This window comes from Polyergus mexicanus, unplaced genomic scaffold (genome assembly GCF_030449975.1).
Source record: "Polyergus mexicanus isolate NDT 795.1 unplaced genomic scaffold, iyPolMexi1.0 SCAF_21, whole genome shotgun sequence".
Taxonomy (NCBI): Eukaryota; Metazoa; Arthropoda; class Insecta; order Hymenoptera; family Formicidae; genus Polyergus; species Polyergus mexicanus.
The window spans coordinates 163,722-181,726 of NW_027223341.1; the positions used below are offsets into that span (position 1 = coordinate 163,722).

Here is an 18,005-nt window from a genome sequence, read left to right on the forward strand (position 1 = left end):
AGAAACCAAGTACATGGATGTTTGGAGGTGCTTCATCTACGCGATATAGAGTGAAAGAAAATAAGAACTTTCCCCGCAAGAAGAAAACTGAACTCTCATCTTTTTCCGATTTTATCCTTCTGTCCGTTCGCACCTTCCTTAATTCTCGCCTCTTCACGGGATAAGGTAAAACGAAGATTGCCGAGATCGTCATTAATAACTTTTAATATCGTTCACTGCCCAAGAAAGTCATTTCCGGATATTTGTTTCATCGCAATATCGCTGGGTTAGCCAGCATCGCTATCGCGATCGCTGCCGCCATGCCGCTTAATAATCTTCTAATCTCAAGATCGACGAGAAAATTGTTTACTTTAAAGTTTATTTTACAAAACGATAATATTTTATCGCTGATATTAGTTATCTCGTACAATTTTGAAGAACTTTGGGCGTGATAAAAAACGAATGAACAAATAAGACATATTTATATTATATTAGAATAATAGATTTAATTAAAGTCCGTCCGCGCTGTTGATTACTTAGATAAGATAAAAATAAAATAAAATAAAATATATAATTTTTTTCAAGCGATTATGTTGAAAAAAAAAAATTTTTATTTTCTTATAATTTTATTTTAAATTTATGTTAATTTTATTTCTATAAACATTTATAGATTCGCGAGTACGTATTGACATGTTTTATTGTGCTTTGCTCCTTATCTTTCTCTACTTATTTATACATACGGCTGTTTTATACATACCGTTAGCCATTAAGATCGCGATAGCGTTAGCGAAGTTAGTGAAAGTCGGTACCAAACTTCTCAAGATTCACGTCTTCATTACGACATTGATGTAGGGGAATAATTTCTCAAGTTACTCCATATGCATAATTTAATATCAAATGTTTCTTAATGACTTTACATATAAAATTGATATGATACTACTAATATTACGAAATTAAAATTATAAATTGTATTTTTTATTGTTAATACTATTAGAAGTATTTAATAGATAAATTAAAAATATTAAAATTACTTTTAATAAACATTCTTTTTATAGCATTTCAATATATTTTACAAATACATTTTTTATCAGTATTTTTATACAATTTGAATGCTACGATTTGTTAATAGCGGGTTGTTGAATTTAGATATCGTGCGTGGTATAATGATTCTTGACTCTTTCTATGCAAGTACATTTGCATTCTTCTGCACCAACTAGGAATCTAGGATTTAATCTCCGAAGAGCTACTTAGTAAGGGAGGTTTGTTTGATCGGGAAGCTTTCTTGTAGAAAAGCATTCATTGGCCTACCATCGCGGTGACGAAGAGCTCTAATTATCACTCGGTCGGATTTGGTAGGATTTTCATCCAAGATTTGCACGCTTTGATTATGTTTAATTTTTTATTTTATTTCTAATAACATTTCTTATATACAATATAATTAAATCTATTTGATATTTTTATTTAAAGCCCAAACATACTTGTGAGAAGATTGTAACTATATTTTACGTTAGTCTTTACTTTTTGATGATAATATAAATACATTTTTTTTCATATAAATATAAACTAAATATTAATCCATAAATAATACTCTCTAATTGTTTGTAATAAACTGTTGTCTAATATATCCTTTTTAAAGATTTCGCTTTATTTTAAGCAACACTAAAGCCATTGTAACTTTGTTGTGAATCTTTTATTTTGTAAAAAGAATAAACATCTTATGTGTATTATATTTTTGTCGTTATGTTTTCTGTTTTTATTAATCAAACTTGTTGAAATTTTTATTGTCTTTAAATTATAACAATTAAGCGTAAAGTTTAGAAGCAAACTACAACATTTAGTATTAAATATGAGATATAAATATGTATTTAAACAATTAGAATATCGTCATTTCATCTTTCGGAAGACGTCTATTCACACGTACAGCGTAGCTTATTGAAATATGAGAAGAGGAGTAATCCCGGGATTCACGAACTCGAGGAATCGACGACTCGAATACGTTTTATTTACCTCCGTAGAGTAGGTTCTAAATTTCGCATCTCGACGGTCCTACCAAAGTCGCCCTTTTTGCTCCGCGATGAAAAGGAATAGGGAATATTTTCGAGCCGGCTAACCATGAAATGAGATACGCGGAGAAGTTGACCCTAGCAGGTATATAGTGATCGATGAAGGTTCGAGGGATCTTCGTAGTTGGGGCTCGCCACTTGGAGCGTGAGTATCATTTCGTCGTCGGGCACCTGTGTACGTGCACACGGCAGGTCGCATGTGTTCGTATACTCTTGCTCGAGATGATCCTGAGGTCGAGAGAGAACGACCTGCACTCCGAGCACTAGACGATGTTTTCCTTTCGGAAGAGAATAGGAACTTTTACATCGCTCGTCTAGGGATTTCTCCGGATAGGGCAGCTCCCTCGATAGATAAGCCTTCAGAAAGGATATGTATCCGCCACATCGGGAAAAGTGACGTCTATCTTTCGGACACATTCGAGATCGCTCGTTAAACAAATATGATGTGAGTGGATGAAATGCGAGAACGTCCGAATAGTTTTTGAAAACGTCGATAACAATACGCGTCTGCTTAATCTTTTTATATTTTTGGTAAAAACGCAATTTTTTTTATCGTTATTGTTGAATAGAAAAAAAGTAGTACTTATCTTTTAATAATTAATTCAAATTCTCTCTCGCAAATACATATTATTTAATATTAATAGATAATTATATAATTATGTATTAATATACAATAATTATATAATTATCCATTAATTGTGCAGAAAATAATAAATATACAATACTTATGAGATACGTATTACATATCATTAATTATGCATTGCTGTAATACTAGTCTTTTTAACCATTTATTACTAATGACTATGAAAACATATCTAACGATTAATAATGGAACTTTAGTGCGTTTCGAGAGCACTTTAGTATATTTTGCCAATTCGTAACATTCGATACATTCGATTACGCTTAATATTCAAAAATTACATAAAACTTAGTTTGGCCGATATTCTACTAAAAAAACATTTCATCCCTTAATAAAAATTGAAATGCATATTTGCAATAAATGCAACGCTATAATTAACGTCAGCCGATATTTTTTACGGTTTTTACTCTGACAATTTGCCAAGCGATTTCAATCACCTGCAAATTATCGATGAGTTTTCAGATCGACGCACCGATATTACATCGCAAAACGAGAGAAGTATATTTGGCGCATATTCTTTTGAAAGGGACAATAAAATACATATGTAGAAGCTGATGGTAGAATCACGTGACAACGAATACGCGTTAATTTTGCGGATGCAGCGGCCATCGTCGTTTTGCACGAAGGAACGCTTTTCGCGCCTCGGTTCCACCTGCGAGTAATATTCGCGTAAACTGACGCAAAAATGCAGATATATGCCGTGCGGAAACGCTTGTCGAACGAAATATCTCTCCACAGCTGAAATCCTCAAAGAAATATTTTATAACGTCTCTCTCCGCGCGCGGCGCATTTGTGCCGGAAACTCAGATATATTCAACCGTGTGTTCCATCGCTGCGAATCTTATTCCTACTCCGTGTCTTTCTCTCGCTTCTCGATTATCCACGCGATTGTCACAAAGGATATCCTTTCAATGATTACAAGATGGGTCGATGATCCGACATAGTTATAAAAATGTGCGAACGCAATTATCGATCTTTTTTCGAATATATTTCAAAGGTAAAGTGAATATTGGGAATAAAAATTGAAGAGCTATACGGTAATAATATTTTAATAAAGTTGCGAAAAGAATGCAATAATGTTAAAGAATTATATCGTATTAAAAATCATAAAACGATATTGTAATGTCAAAGACGTTTTATACCTTTCGAAGTAACTTTAAGTTGCAAAACACTTGGACATAAATTGACAACTTTTATAAATTAAAAGCGCTTTTTCTTCTTTGGACGGCGTGTTCGTCTCAATAAGCACAATAATAGATCGGAAGAGATGGAACGGGAAAACAATAAGTTTTCGTAAGAAAACAATGGCGTTCCTTTCAAGCGAGCAAAAGCGACCAGAATTTATCGTGAATAAATCTGCGATATACGTATACATATATATGGATCCTGTTCCAAATGTTTCATCCTACTTTAAATGAAATTTAAAGTAGATATTCCCAGATTTTATGCATAATTAAATTTGTTTTTTGTTAAATTATTTAAATAATTTATATTATATTATTGCTGCGAGTAAAAATGGGGAGAGAGAAAGAGTAGCTCATAATTAGCTAAAGAATAAAATGTCATGCAAAGCTGCGGTAACATCGCATTTGTAAAGAAAAGTGCAATGCGTTATGTGCTACTGAATTCTTAATAAAAATTATTTAGAATGTTGCATCTCATTTCAGATGAAAATGGGAACGTGTTGGTACGCAGTATGGGTGCTCCTCGTCTGTTTTATCGGTCATGTGCAACCGCAATACAGAGATAAGAATATAAGTGAGTATCCATATCAAAATTTGTGCCATTTAATTATTCCAGTTTTGTAAAATGTGTTTAAGAATAATGCCATAATTGAGAGATTTTCAAATTTTTGATATTAAAAATATATAAAAATATATATGTACATATACTAAATTACTTTGAAATTAATATTGAAAAAAATAATTAATATAATTAGGCAAAATTATTTTTAAACATTATTCTAATTCAACTAGTAATACAATTGATAGATGAATCGTAATATTTTAAATATATTGATCACGCGCTATATAAAAAGACTGGCAATTCGTCTTACTTCTAACTTTAACGAATCGTTTTAATCATGAAAGCATCTAGATCCACGATTGTCTGTCCGTAGAATGACAGATGATCTTTGCACTCCGAGAAATGATGTTACTGTAGAGACTAAGTGCTCGATAAATTACCTTTGCCCAGTCTCTAACTGTCCATCCGTTTTACGTAACTATCATCGAGATAATCATGCTCAAACGTTCCACTCGTCGTCGCGATAAATTAAACGGTTAATCGCAGAGAAACGATGAACGCACAAGCAATTATGCGGCTTGGTGGATGCATCTGGCTCGAAAATAACACGTTACGTTTAAACTGCTATTGCGCAAATCGTTGGACATTAAATTCACGAAATTCGTGCACCCATTGTAATTACTTTTAACTTCAATTCGGCGACTCCTCAAACGAGCGAGCAGTAAGTGTCGCTTTTATGATTTACTCGCAGTTCGCGATTGTTGACGCGCGCGTTGTGGAAGATTAATTAATCGCGAAATAATATTGCTTTTATAAATCTATATTAATCTACTGTGAGAATTGCAATTTAAAAAATTTTACAAAAATAATTTATTTTTATAAGATATTATGTATCCTATTTGTTTCTAAATATTTACCACAAATTATTATAACTTTCTTGCGTTGTAATGCTTAAGCTGAGTTTCAACCGGACCTTTAAAATACATAAAAATCTTACATAAAGATCTGCAATGGAAAGAGCCTCATTACTTATGTAAATTTTTATAATATTTATCTCTTTTTTTTGGTTGCAAGTTTATAAAACGCAATTCGCGACATGACTACGTTAGCTGTATAAAGAAATAATTTTTATCAATTCTGTTTTAATTATGTTAAGTAAGTCGCGCTTGTCCATTAATTAACGATTGTCCATATCTGATAAAGATTTCTTCGATAATTAATTACGAGCTTTTATTCCTTTTTGTCAAACTTTATGGGATAAAGGATTATAAGGATTCAGTAAAGTCATTTGTTTAGTTATCTTTATTCTTGACATTATATTGACGTATTCTTGACATTTCCTTGCACCTTCTACAAGATAATTTAAGATCAATACAGGTGCTTCTTCGCTAAAAATCTCGGCCATGTTTCACAGTATCTAATCGGATTTCCGTGTATTTTCTGACGAGAAAAGTTTATAATTTATTACAACAGGAGACAGCAGAAAATTAAATCTACATCTTTACTTCGTCTTTCCTTCAAAGATCTTTAATTTATCCGGGAACAATTACTCGGAATTGCGAAGGATGCAGAGTCTTAATGTTTCCTTTTTCTTCGAGTACACGAGAATGATTTTCCGTAGGATTAAATCTTTTAGAACTGACACGAAGTTAATTAGACCCACATGTCGTCTTTTACCGATAAGGATTACACATTCTCCTATACCCTATGCTCTCTCTTTGCGTTTTATCTGCGAATACAGACATCTGAGACACAGCAAAAATTAAATCTTAAAAATTGCGATGGAATTTTAATACAATCTATAATATCAATTACATTATATGACACTGGTTATTCATCAACTATTTATTTATTTAAAAAAAAACTGTTAAATTTATATACACAAGCCGTAGTAAGTAACATCAGTGTTCACAATCGATTCTTTATTCTTTTGTCTCGTTCAATTTGTTATATACACTTATATTCGTATCATCTGCAATTTTTTCGCTCTTGATATTTTTACGAATTATTCTTTAACAATGTTAATGTGCGCCGAAAATTGAATAAAGGATATGTATTTATATATTCTGAGCGTAATAGTCAAGAATATACTGGATGGGAAAATCGTTAGCGTTTGAAATGAGGCGCGATCGATTCTCATATATGTCGATTTCCAGACCATGGAGCTGCAAAGTTCACCTCTGAGACGGACTATAATGGAGGCTAGAATACCATGTCTCGCACATAGTTTCTGTAGTTTCCACATAAAATTTTTGCAGCTCGAGCGACCGCGAAATGAATACGGCGCGTACAGACATTTTATCCGCTCGATAAACTCGAACCCAACGAAATCGAGAGGCTTTTGAATTCGAGTGAGTGCCGACGAATGATGCTACGCGAGATTGGAAGCAGATTGGGGGAATACATCAGCGATATATAAGGAAATTCGACGTCGCTGAGCCTCGAATAAGACGCGGAGGACGGTTAGAATAAGATCGAATTAAGTGAGAATATCGCGCGTAAAAAAGTTTGGAATGAATATCTCCGCTGCGAAAAATCCTCAGAAAATTCTTAGTCGATAGCTCGTATCTCTGTTACGTTTGAGAAAAAAATTGCTCGAGGGCATTATTTTATTCATCCTTCGACTTATGGAAATCTCTTGTAAAGGATTCGATTTGCTTCTCCTATTAACGATTAAAAATGAAACGTGTCTTTATTGAATTTAGAATGTATAATTTATTCAATATTTCTAGATTTTTATCCAAGACTTTTTTCTCTGCATTAAAGGTAAAAAGAAATAATCTACTTTTAATATATAACACGAAAGTCGACTTTCGAGCCGTTATTGTAACGAATCGCGATAATATTATTTTAATACAGATCGCAAAGAATATTTTTATCAAAATATCTAGTTTTAATGTGATTTGTATAACGAAATTATATCAAATTGAGTTACAAACAAATTAATTGAATTTGTGTTAGATATGCACTGTGACTTTTACAATAAATTGTATAAGAAATATCGTGAAAAATATATATAAGCGACACATTTTTTTTTAGATATATATGCAATATGTATGTGTCTGATTGTAAATCGAGGATGTTGCAGCTAAAAAGTTTTCTTCGCAAGGAGAACTTGAGAGTCGTCGTTTGTTAGACTCGTCTAGAAGCATATAATAGGCAATCAGTGTTGGACAGATGTAATTAAAGCGGAATTGAAATCAGGGTTTTCCCCTGAGCGAAGCGAGTAGGTTCTCGTCGTTGGAAAATTGGTACCTAATTGATATTCCGACGAAAATTGAAAATTCTATTTTAATGGAAACCGATGATACTTAATGAGAATCGGAATTTTCATTCTGGCGCGCGACGATGATATCGTCCCCTGATTATAGACTCCCTGTTAATAGACTCATCCGTAATAATATAAAAGAGCAATAAAATTTTACAGTTGTAACAATGATCTGCCATGATGTCGCCATGATTTATGCGCTTGAGTAAACGAATCGACATTCGATACGACAAAACCTTGTTTGCAGCGTTCGATTAAACCGGCGTATTTAACGTTAACAACATGGGACAAATACTCTCGTGCGTCTCTTCTCTTTCAAAATTCGTTTAGCAAATGAATCGCGAGCGCAATGATCATTGCTCATACTGATCACGATTTCATCGAATCATTCCGCTCATTGATTAAGCTTTTGTTTAAATACAAGGATCAATCAGATTATCCGGAAAATTACCATCGTTGTTGATCATCTTATATGTGCGATGACAATAAAATAAAATTGCTCTGGATTTGATTTTATTATGATTTATATAAATGTGTATAAGTACGATGAAAAATTTTGTGAAACACAATGTAGTCGAAAATAATTAAATTTTTAGATAGTTAATTATTATATTAGAATCTCAGATTATTGTCGCGATTATAAAGATTTTATGTAAAAATTACTATTGTGTGTTATCGCTGTTGGAGCCAATAACGTAATTGTAGTGCAAAGTAAGCCCACGCGAGTTTAGCGTTGTGCGTTTAAATAAGATTTTAGTGCAAATCGGACTTGCGTCTGAGCGTTTATGGCGCGCCGACATTGCACAATCCACGACCGAACGACCGCGATCGTTCGAATCTATTTCGAGGTATGATTTACGTGACCACGTACACGCGCGTCTCCCTTTAAGGCCAGCCCGCCACGTTGCTCTTCTTTCTTTCTTTCTCTCTCTCTCCCCCTCCCTTCACCCTTGTTCCCATTCAAATGAAAAAAAGGACCATTGTCCGCCCGATGCTGCGCTGCATTGTAGCGCGTAGCTGCGATACCTCGATGATTTTGCACTCCACGGTTTCGTTGCTGAAGCCCGATATATTCGTTTTGCGTCGTCTGTGCCAACCTATCACCATTCGCATTTTCAAGGATTCCTCGGCTTCGTAATGAGTAAAAGTTGCAATTGCTAGAAAATGTTAGTCCAGAAATTGTAATAGAAAAATGAAATTATTTTATAGTACGCGAATAGCTTGATGAAATGACGTTTTAGTCGATACTTATGTTGGATTTAGTTTAAAATCGATTTTATAGTTGTAATCTTTTAATAGCTGAAATAAAAAAATGATCTAAATGTAGACGAATAATATACATATTGTGAATGTACGAGAAGTAACAGTAGAGTAAATTATAACTACGCGTATTAATAAACGCTCATATCTCTAATAATAAGTTTTCGCAGATGAAATTGATAATGAAATATTTTGTACTCGTCTTGTAAATTGATAATATAATAATAACTTACGGATAGACAAATAAAAAATAAATGGAGTAAATTGAGATTATACAGGGTGTATCTGAAATGATGCACTAAACTTTAGGAGCGTATTCAAGGGGTTAAAATAAGACTTCTTTTTTCTTCTGAACATGGGTCCGCAAACGAACCTCCCTCCGAGCTAAAAAATTCGAAAATGTGTGAAATTGACCAAACACGCAACGCTGGCTTACTTTACTTCATAACTTACTGAGTTATACCAAATTTCAACCTTCTACCATCTTTTTTTTTTTTTTTCTCTGAAATACAGCCAATTTTTAATTTTTTCCCCAGACTTTAGGGGCCTCAAGCTCGGAGAAGGGTTCATTTGCGGACCCATGTTCATAGGGAAAAAAGTCTTATTTTGACCTCTAGAATATGCTCCTAAAGTTTAGTGCATCATTTCAGATATACCCTGTATATTATAGATTGAAATTACATATTATACGGACAACGAATAATTTTCGGCAGTGAATTGAAAATAGCAATCGCATCGACGAGCAGTCGTAATGGGGTTTATTTGAGCACGATTTAAATGAAATTTTTACAGAGTTTTACCGTCCGATTCGCGATACGGGCAATAAAAGCGGAAGGAGGTCACCGGAGTCATTCGGAAAAGTTTAACCTATGAAATATCCGGGAGGAGAACGGACCGATCGGAAACCGGAACTTGGGATAATTGCGTCGGTGGGATTGAGGGAAAGTTGGCTGATTTTCCCCAAACGATTGGACGGGCATGTTCTCTCTCTCTCTCTCACTCTCTCTCGTGACCTCCAGCACAATCCTTGCGGTCCATACTACATTGTGCTTTTGTTGGCAACATAAATGTTACAATAGTTTTTTTCTACAAAGCGTAGTAAATATAGTGTATAGGCTCTATTTTAATTTCTATGCCCCATATATCCGCGATTTTTCTTCCAATATCAAAGGGACCTCTTATTGTTATAAAGCACAAATCTTTCTCGGGATATAAAATCAAGAGATAAAAATAACTTAAAACAGAGCGACGGTTTATATTAATTATATCGATTTATTTCTAAAATACTGTTTGCGTATAACAATTTAGCAATACAGGTATAAAAGATTTCTGCTTTCTAGAACTTAGTTAGTATCCATGATCGATCGCATTATTCGAGTCAGAAAAAGTACATAACAAGCTCTGGCACACAATAAACAATAGCCTGTATTTTTTCATAATAATCCTTGTTGGCACATCGGCGCATTAACTAAAAATTATTGCCGCACATCCGCTGTAATAGACCATCGTTTTAACTCGTACGTGATATGACACGTAAAAAGAAAAAGCAGATAAATAAAAATAGGAGCAGAGTAGATTTACGATCGTCACGCTGACGATTTATATTTGCATCGCACACACAAGAGCCGGGCGTCATTATTTTCCCAACGGATTTCTATTCTTTTTCAGATTGTTAACGAATATTCCGCTTTCTGTGTTTCTCTCTCTCTCGTTTTTCTTATCTAATATTATTTTTATTACTCATCGAACATCGATAGATACTCAATTTTATCGCCCGTCTTCTCTCGTTAGAAGAGTTTTTAAAATAAATTGTTATATATTTACTTGACTAGACTATTATACAATAAAATCTAAATACAGTGCACATTTTTGGAATCTTTTTCTGCTCGATTATTCCACGTTCAGTATTATGTGCAAAGCAATAATGTATTTTTCATTGTCTGTAGGATACTATATTTTTGATAATTCCAATATACGCGCGTTGTGCTTTATGGAAGGTGCACTGTATTGCGCCAAACACTTGCTTGTGTTCCATAATATCCTTATATTTTACACAGTAATTAATATTGGAAATTATACAATATTTATTATTATTGGTAGACTAAAATATGTTAAATGTATTAATAATACTAATAATAATTTTTATGTCTTACCTTTAATCTTATCAGGGGTAATAACAGACTTTTATGAATTACCTGTTACTATATATGATATAAAATGTTACAAAGATCTTTTAATAAATAACATAAAAATGTATGTACCATATATATGCAGAATGTATTAAATATAATAAAAAAATTGAAGATTTTTTTTTTTTTTTTTTTTAGAAAATTAATAAAGAAATTATATATTTAGATATTTTATATCGACAGCGCGTGATGACGTTTAAATTGCAATTGTACAGTATTGACAAGCAGTCCTTTAAAATGTTCCGAGATGATAGCGGTTGCATCCTGCATGATAACGTATCTCGCGCATAATGTGACGCTACGTTACATGAGTGACGTGCGTTATAGGAACTTACATAATCGGGTTGTGTTCCGTATTTTAGGTAGTTCAAAGCCACAAGGTTGAGCCCATGAGACTCATCTGCTCGCAAGGCTTTCAAGCAAAATTACACAACTTTTTCTAAATTCGATATTACTTTTGTCACGTTCTTGATTGCGTTATATTAATGAGTTTTGATATTATATTATATCAAACGAAAAACTTTTAAATAATTGATATAATGTGATATTATTATGAATTTGTATAATAAATAAATAATTATTAATGTGCGTATTAATTATTAAGTTATTTTATGTTTTTCTATATTATAATACATCAAAGAATTATAAATTTATTGATTATTATATATTAATGTGCGCTAACATTGTTTTTCAGCCACTAACTTTCACAATTGCATTAAAAATAAGGATAAAATATGTTTTACTTATAAATTAAATTTTAATTCAAAACGCTATTTTTTTGGACTGGTAAATTATTATTCAATTTTTCAATTATTAAGCGTTACTCACATAAATATTACGTTACTTATTCTTTATCAGTTTATTTCGTTATTTCATATGCTGTAAACTGTGAAACAATTACAGACATTTATGGAGTTTCTAATGATTGTGTGGAGCTTCCGGATTACGCGCGCTTTATCTCGTGATGTTTTTAAGGCACGCACTATATATGGTATATTCACGCACACTATATATATACTCTGGTTCAAACATTTACACTGCAAACGCAAATGTAATTCACCACGAAGTTGCTGAGAATATGTGCGACCGATGGCTACAGCATTTCCCCCGGTATAGTGTTAGCTTCTCCTCGAAGATCGAAAATTGAAATTTTATCGAAGACTAAACATTCATGTGCTCATAAACGCACTAATGTCTCGTATGAATAAATCTTCGTCGGACTCGCGATAGCCATTAATGTTTCATAGGAATTTTATGGACGCGAATATTTCCGAAAATTTTGTTGAATGTTTTATATCATCGCGTGCATTTTTATTTGCGATATAACACAATCGAGAAATTTATAAAAAAGATTATTTACTTTTAGCATTTTTATTAACTTGAAAAAAAAATGTATAATTTATATATGGTATATATATAATATATAATGATAATAAAATTTATAATAGATTTATAACTTATATAATTTAATAATTTATTTCATATAAAATTAAATAAAATTTTATTCTTTTTTGAAATTGTCAGGCAATTTAAAATGTCATTTCTATCGTAATAACTTAATAATTAGAGATGTGATAATATTGATAAGACATTTGGTACTGTTCAGCTATCGGTACGGAAACATCAGTCTTCATCAAATTAATCAAGTTCCGAAGACAATTCGTGGATCGTATAAAACTCGATCTTTCAAATATATTGAGCACTTTGCAATGTTGAAACGGACTTTTCATGACTTATCGAGCTCATTAAATTTAAACGAAATCCTGGGGCAAATACTGAAAGGAGGCCGCGCTTCATTCCGTGTCATTCTACGATATTTCGAAATTCTGAAACGACCAGTCGTTAAACGGAAAACTCTCAATGCTCATACACGCACGCATACTATACGAGACACATTATACATTATACCATATACATATACACATACACATACCCGCACGAAAGTTCACATAGATGCGGGAATAATCCTGCCAATGCTGATATGAACCCAGATAAGCTCTTTTTCCTTGCACCGCGTTTTATGAAAAAAAATAGCACTCACGAAAAAGCCGACATGCTGTTTGATGCTTTCGTATTCGTAATCATTTGGCGGATATAACGCGGTATATGGTCAGTTTACTCTGCGCGTCATGAATTTTTATTTGTCGGAAAAGCATCACCAACCTCTCTCTATCTCTTATTTGTATTCTCGTCTGTATCTTTTCTATTATACATGTTCTATTTTTTTGCAGTAAAAAAATATTTGTAGCAAAACCAGGGATCAGATTCTTTGAAGAATGTTACTTCATTATCGAAATTAATTTCTTTTAATTAAAATTAGAAAATGAAAGAGTTAGAGAAAGGAGAAAGTTATAAGAGAAAATACAATATATTATATATATATATGTGTGTGTGTGTGTGTGCGTGTTTCTTTTTCTTAAATAAATTTAACATTGTGCATCTAATTAATAATAATTATTAAGAAAATAATTAAATAAATTCGTTGAATCGATACTTCTCGGGTGAATCGGATATGTCACTTTTTCCAAACCGGAAAGAATAGTAAAATGCCAATGCGGCAGTTTTATAAAAAAGAAGGAAAAAGCAAGATTGGCTGCAATAATTCCGTGAAAACGTCTTTATTTTTATTTCTTTGCCATTTTTACCTCCACGTTACGCATATCGATGAAAGAAAATTGACTTTTGTATGAAAAGATTTCGTGGTATTTTCATTATATCATAAACGATGAAAATTTCTTTTTGCACTATGATATTTATTTTGTTTATTTAAGTGAACAGATATTATTTATAAGACTATACACATACACGCATAGTAAAGAATTATGTTTACAGTAATTAAGAATACAATTTTTTTAACATAGAAAATAACGTTTAAATTATTTACAAAGTATTTAGAGTATAGTTATAGAGATTAGCAAAACGTAAGTCCTTTATATTTTAATTGACAAAACGAAAATAATTGATATTTAAAAACAAATTTGACACAAAGTTTTTTGATATACGAATTTTAACAGAAATGAAAAATTACCAGGCATTGGTACGATAATAATTTATAACACTTTATAAGGTTCAATTTTTTTACATTAATCCTTGTCATAGAAATGCTTTGTTATCGTACGATTTTATATATCTTCCGTTCTATGCTTTTTCAACTTGAGATCTCTTCGCGAAGAAGCTTTCCGTACGATCTCTTCCAATTATTGTGGAAAAAAGCTGCCAATTAGGAAACCTATTCGAATTGCGTCTATTGAGAGTCACATTACGCAACAGCAGCGAGTACTCGACAAGAGAAGCAAGAATAAGATCAATAAAAAATTTGTAGATTATTTTCTAATATCGATCTCTAATATAATTTTTATTTCCACGATATCATTCTCTTGGCAACGTTTTATGAAGAGTGAAAATTGCATAAAGATTTGCATGCATATATTATATTTAAAAATATAAAAAAATACAAAAAAATTCAAGAAATATAACAATCATTTCTCTTTCTAATTTAAAAATAAAGAAAATAGAAAAATTATAATTCTTGTACAAAATAAAGTTTTCAAATCTTTTCAAGATAGTTTATTTCTTTAAAAATACTTAAAAAATTGATTTGTTATTTTACGTTTTTATAAGATTTTCTTGGTGCTTATTGTTTGTTCTTCTGAATAACAAAATAAATCTCAAATTCCTCGCATTATTGCATAAAGTTACCATATATCCATTAGTACGATTCAAGCATATTTTTTTACTTTATGAATTTAGTCTCTCTCTTAAATTTACTAAGTTTTCGAAAAACGATGAAATAAATTGTAGCTTAGAGAAGCGGCAAATCCGGCAGAAAAGGTCGACTTTGCGAAATACGGTAAAATAAGTGCGATTGGATTAAGCAAGTGGCAACATACACGCGAATAGGTAAAAGCTCATTCTTATTTCTGGCAAGGTTCGCCGCGCATTGTTCGCAAAATGGAAATGAAGCCAGGAGTAATTTGCGTTTGAATAACCGCCCTTACAGTGCCTTACTCATTTTCTCCATTCATTTCTGACATTCTGATTCTGTCTTTTTACCGACTACCTTTTTCCGCAAAGCCGATCATTGACAGAGTAATCCAGACTCGAGTAGATTTTTTTGAAGCTTCTTCTCATTCTTTCCCTGATTGTTCTTTATTTAATAGTGGCCCACTTTGAAAATTAATAATTATAATAATAGTTAAAATATTAATTATATATAATAATTAATAATTAGAGAAATGTAGAAATTAATATATTATAATCATAGATTCGTTTTACATTAATTTTTTCCAAAATATTATAAATTAAAAAAAAAATTTGTATATAAATATAAAAATTATGTCAAATATGTATATCAATTTTTGTTTCATTTATCCAATCTTAAAATGCCAAAATTATAAAATGCTTCAAAAAAAAAAAAAGAAAAAAGAAAAGAAACGATTTAGATACAGAATTTTTCAATAATATAAATATTGGTAGAATAAAACGTTGAAACAAAACATCATAGATTTTTTCGACAATAGCAATGACTTCATTGTGCGGCGCGTAATATTACTTGACAATTGGCGATAAATGGATATTGTGATGTGCCATAAACATGACATTCACGGCATCAATTATCGAAAAATTATTCATCGTGCAGTGCGTTATCTCTGCATCTCAATGACGCGTTTTACAACATACGCTACGTTTGTTTCGCTTTTACACTAAAAATCGGTTCGGTGCGCACCAGCAGGAATAAAATGACCATTCGATGGTTGAAATGAAACATCGTACGTATACGACATAAAATGTGATAACTAAAACATGACGAGGATAAAATATTGATTTGTATTTATAGTTGAAGAATGTATGATTAATGCAAGAATTAGTTTCTCGTTCGATGGACAAATGTTAAATGTCGAAAATTTGTCGAAACTTTATTTAACTTCAGTACATATGACAAAAAAATAAAACTGGATATTAAAAGTACGAAGATTGTGATTTAATACTAAGAATAAGCTTTTATTATTTATGTATACAGTTACTGCTATATAATATAGTTAATATTGAGAAACGCTATATATTCATATGTTTTTTTTTTGTATATAGATTTACACAACTATCTCGGTAACTATATAATTTGTTTTAATAATGTTTAATACAAATGAAAAAGCTTTTTAATTATAAATTTAAGAAATTTCTTCGAAATCTTTATTTACAATTAGATTATATCAAGTAAAAAATTTTTATTTATTAATCGCATCTTGTCAATAAATTTTTTTTTACCAAAAAATAAGATTTAAGATATTATATCGATATATTTGCGTTTATTTGCGGGAAATTTTATTTACCAGTGCTTACAGAATCTTCGAGAGGACAAAGTTCTCCTTGAAATTTCGTCTTTAATCTTCTCTGCGGTTTTGGGTGTACATTCGGGTCACTGACTGTCCTTTCGAGGACATTACGTTAACCATGCGTACAGAAACGGACGAGAATACATGGCCTTAGAATCTTGCAATGATGTCCTTTAGGTTGGCGCATTTCTTTCTTTCTCTCTCCCTCTCTCTCCCTCTCCCTCTCTCTCTCTCTCTCTCTCTCATTTAAATTCGACATTAATTAAACCTGAAGTCCCTTTATCTTGTCGTGAATAACCAATCCAATTAAATATAAAATTAAAGCTGTTCTTTTTCTGGTTTAACCTTAATAAATTATGTCGTCATGTTGCACATCTTTTAATTATTTATATCTTAGTGGAATTAAAATATGTATGAGGTACGATCATTTAATAATTGAAAAAACCGTGTAATATACGATAAATATTCTGACAATTTTATGTCAAATAAATATATTACGTAACAAATTTTATTAAACGTACAATCATGCAGAGACTGCATTTAAAGTGTACCTTGTATAATAAAACATGTGTAATGCATGAAAGTGTACTGTAAATTTTTGTTGCGGGTAAAAATATAAATATAATAATTTAATATTAATAAAAACAGCATTTTAAATCTTCGAATGTATTTGTATAGTGTTTAATATATAATTTTTTATGAGCGGCCATAAATATTTTTGAAATGTTTAAACTAATGTGATCATTTATATATACACATACAGATTATTGGAATAACCTTCTGTAATAACAATAATAATGCACGGTCAATACATTTATAAATGAAATTATGATCGTCGTCCTTTGCCAAATACATTTTGTTAAAAAAGCTTATGAATCACGATACATTTTACGCGAATACTTCTCGACGTTCTCCAAGTGGCATGCAATTTCACGGGACCGAGATGCTCCTCTAATGCACTCGCGCAATTATGAAATCTCGAGTCTCGCACAACGTGCGGAAACGCGACGAACAAGAAACTCAGACGGGAAATCTCTGCTCTTCCAACGAAATTCCCTTTGTCCGAGAGAACGACATAAGAAGTCGTGAGTGGCCGACTTGACAAATTATTGTCAGTCGCATTCGAGCCATTCTGCCGCTTCTTTCCCGTCAAACTGCGAAATAGGAACGTATATCAGAAAAGCGGGCGCGCACATTATACACGTAAACACGTATATACGTACATATAAAATACTTTCTTGGAAACGCCATTGCGCTAAAATATTTGCGCTCAGATTCGCCAGTTTAACAGTTATACTTACATTAATATTTTTGCCAAATAATATAATGCATTATCCCGTTAACTAAAAATTATTTCTATATAAATAAAATATTTAAAGAATTATGTCACGATAGCTTAGGTGAGAATAACAACGTGTTCAACAAATCATGACAAATCAGTTAATGACGCGAAGCGTGTATGTGTAACTGTAATTCTTATTATATTATTAGATTAAGAAAGATCTTAATCAATTATGAGAGGATTAG

At 31.8% G+C, this 18,005-nt stretch overlaps 1 protein-coding gene across 1 annotated transcript in view; it reads left to right on the forward strand.

Annotated features, from left to right (window-relative positions):
* Positions 1-18,005, forward strand: part of LOC138942045 (low affinity immunoglobulin epsilon Fc receptor) — an 83,210-nt gene that overhangs the window by 20,488 nt on the left and 44,717 nt on the right. Inside the window, exon 2 of the mRNA XM_070312077.1 lies at positions 4,350-4,440. Within this exon, the coding sequence (XP_070168178.1) occupies positions 4,350-4,440 (91 nt within the window). The remainder of the gene's footprint in view (positions 1-4,349; positions 4,441-18,005) is intronic.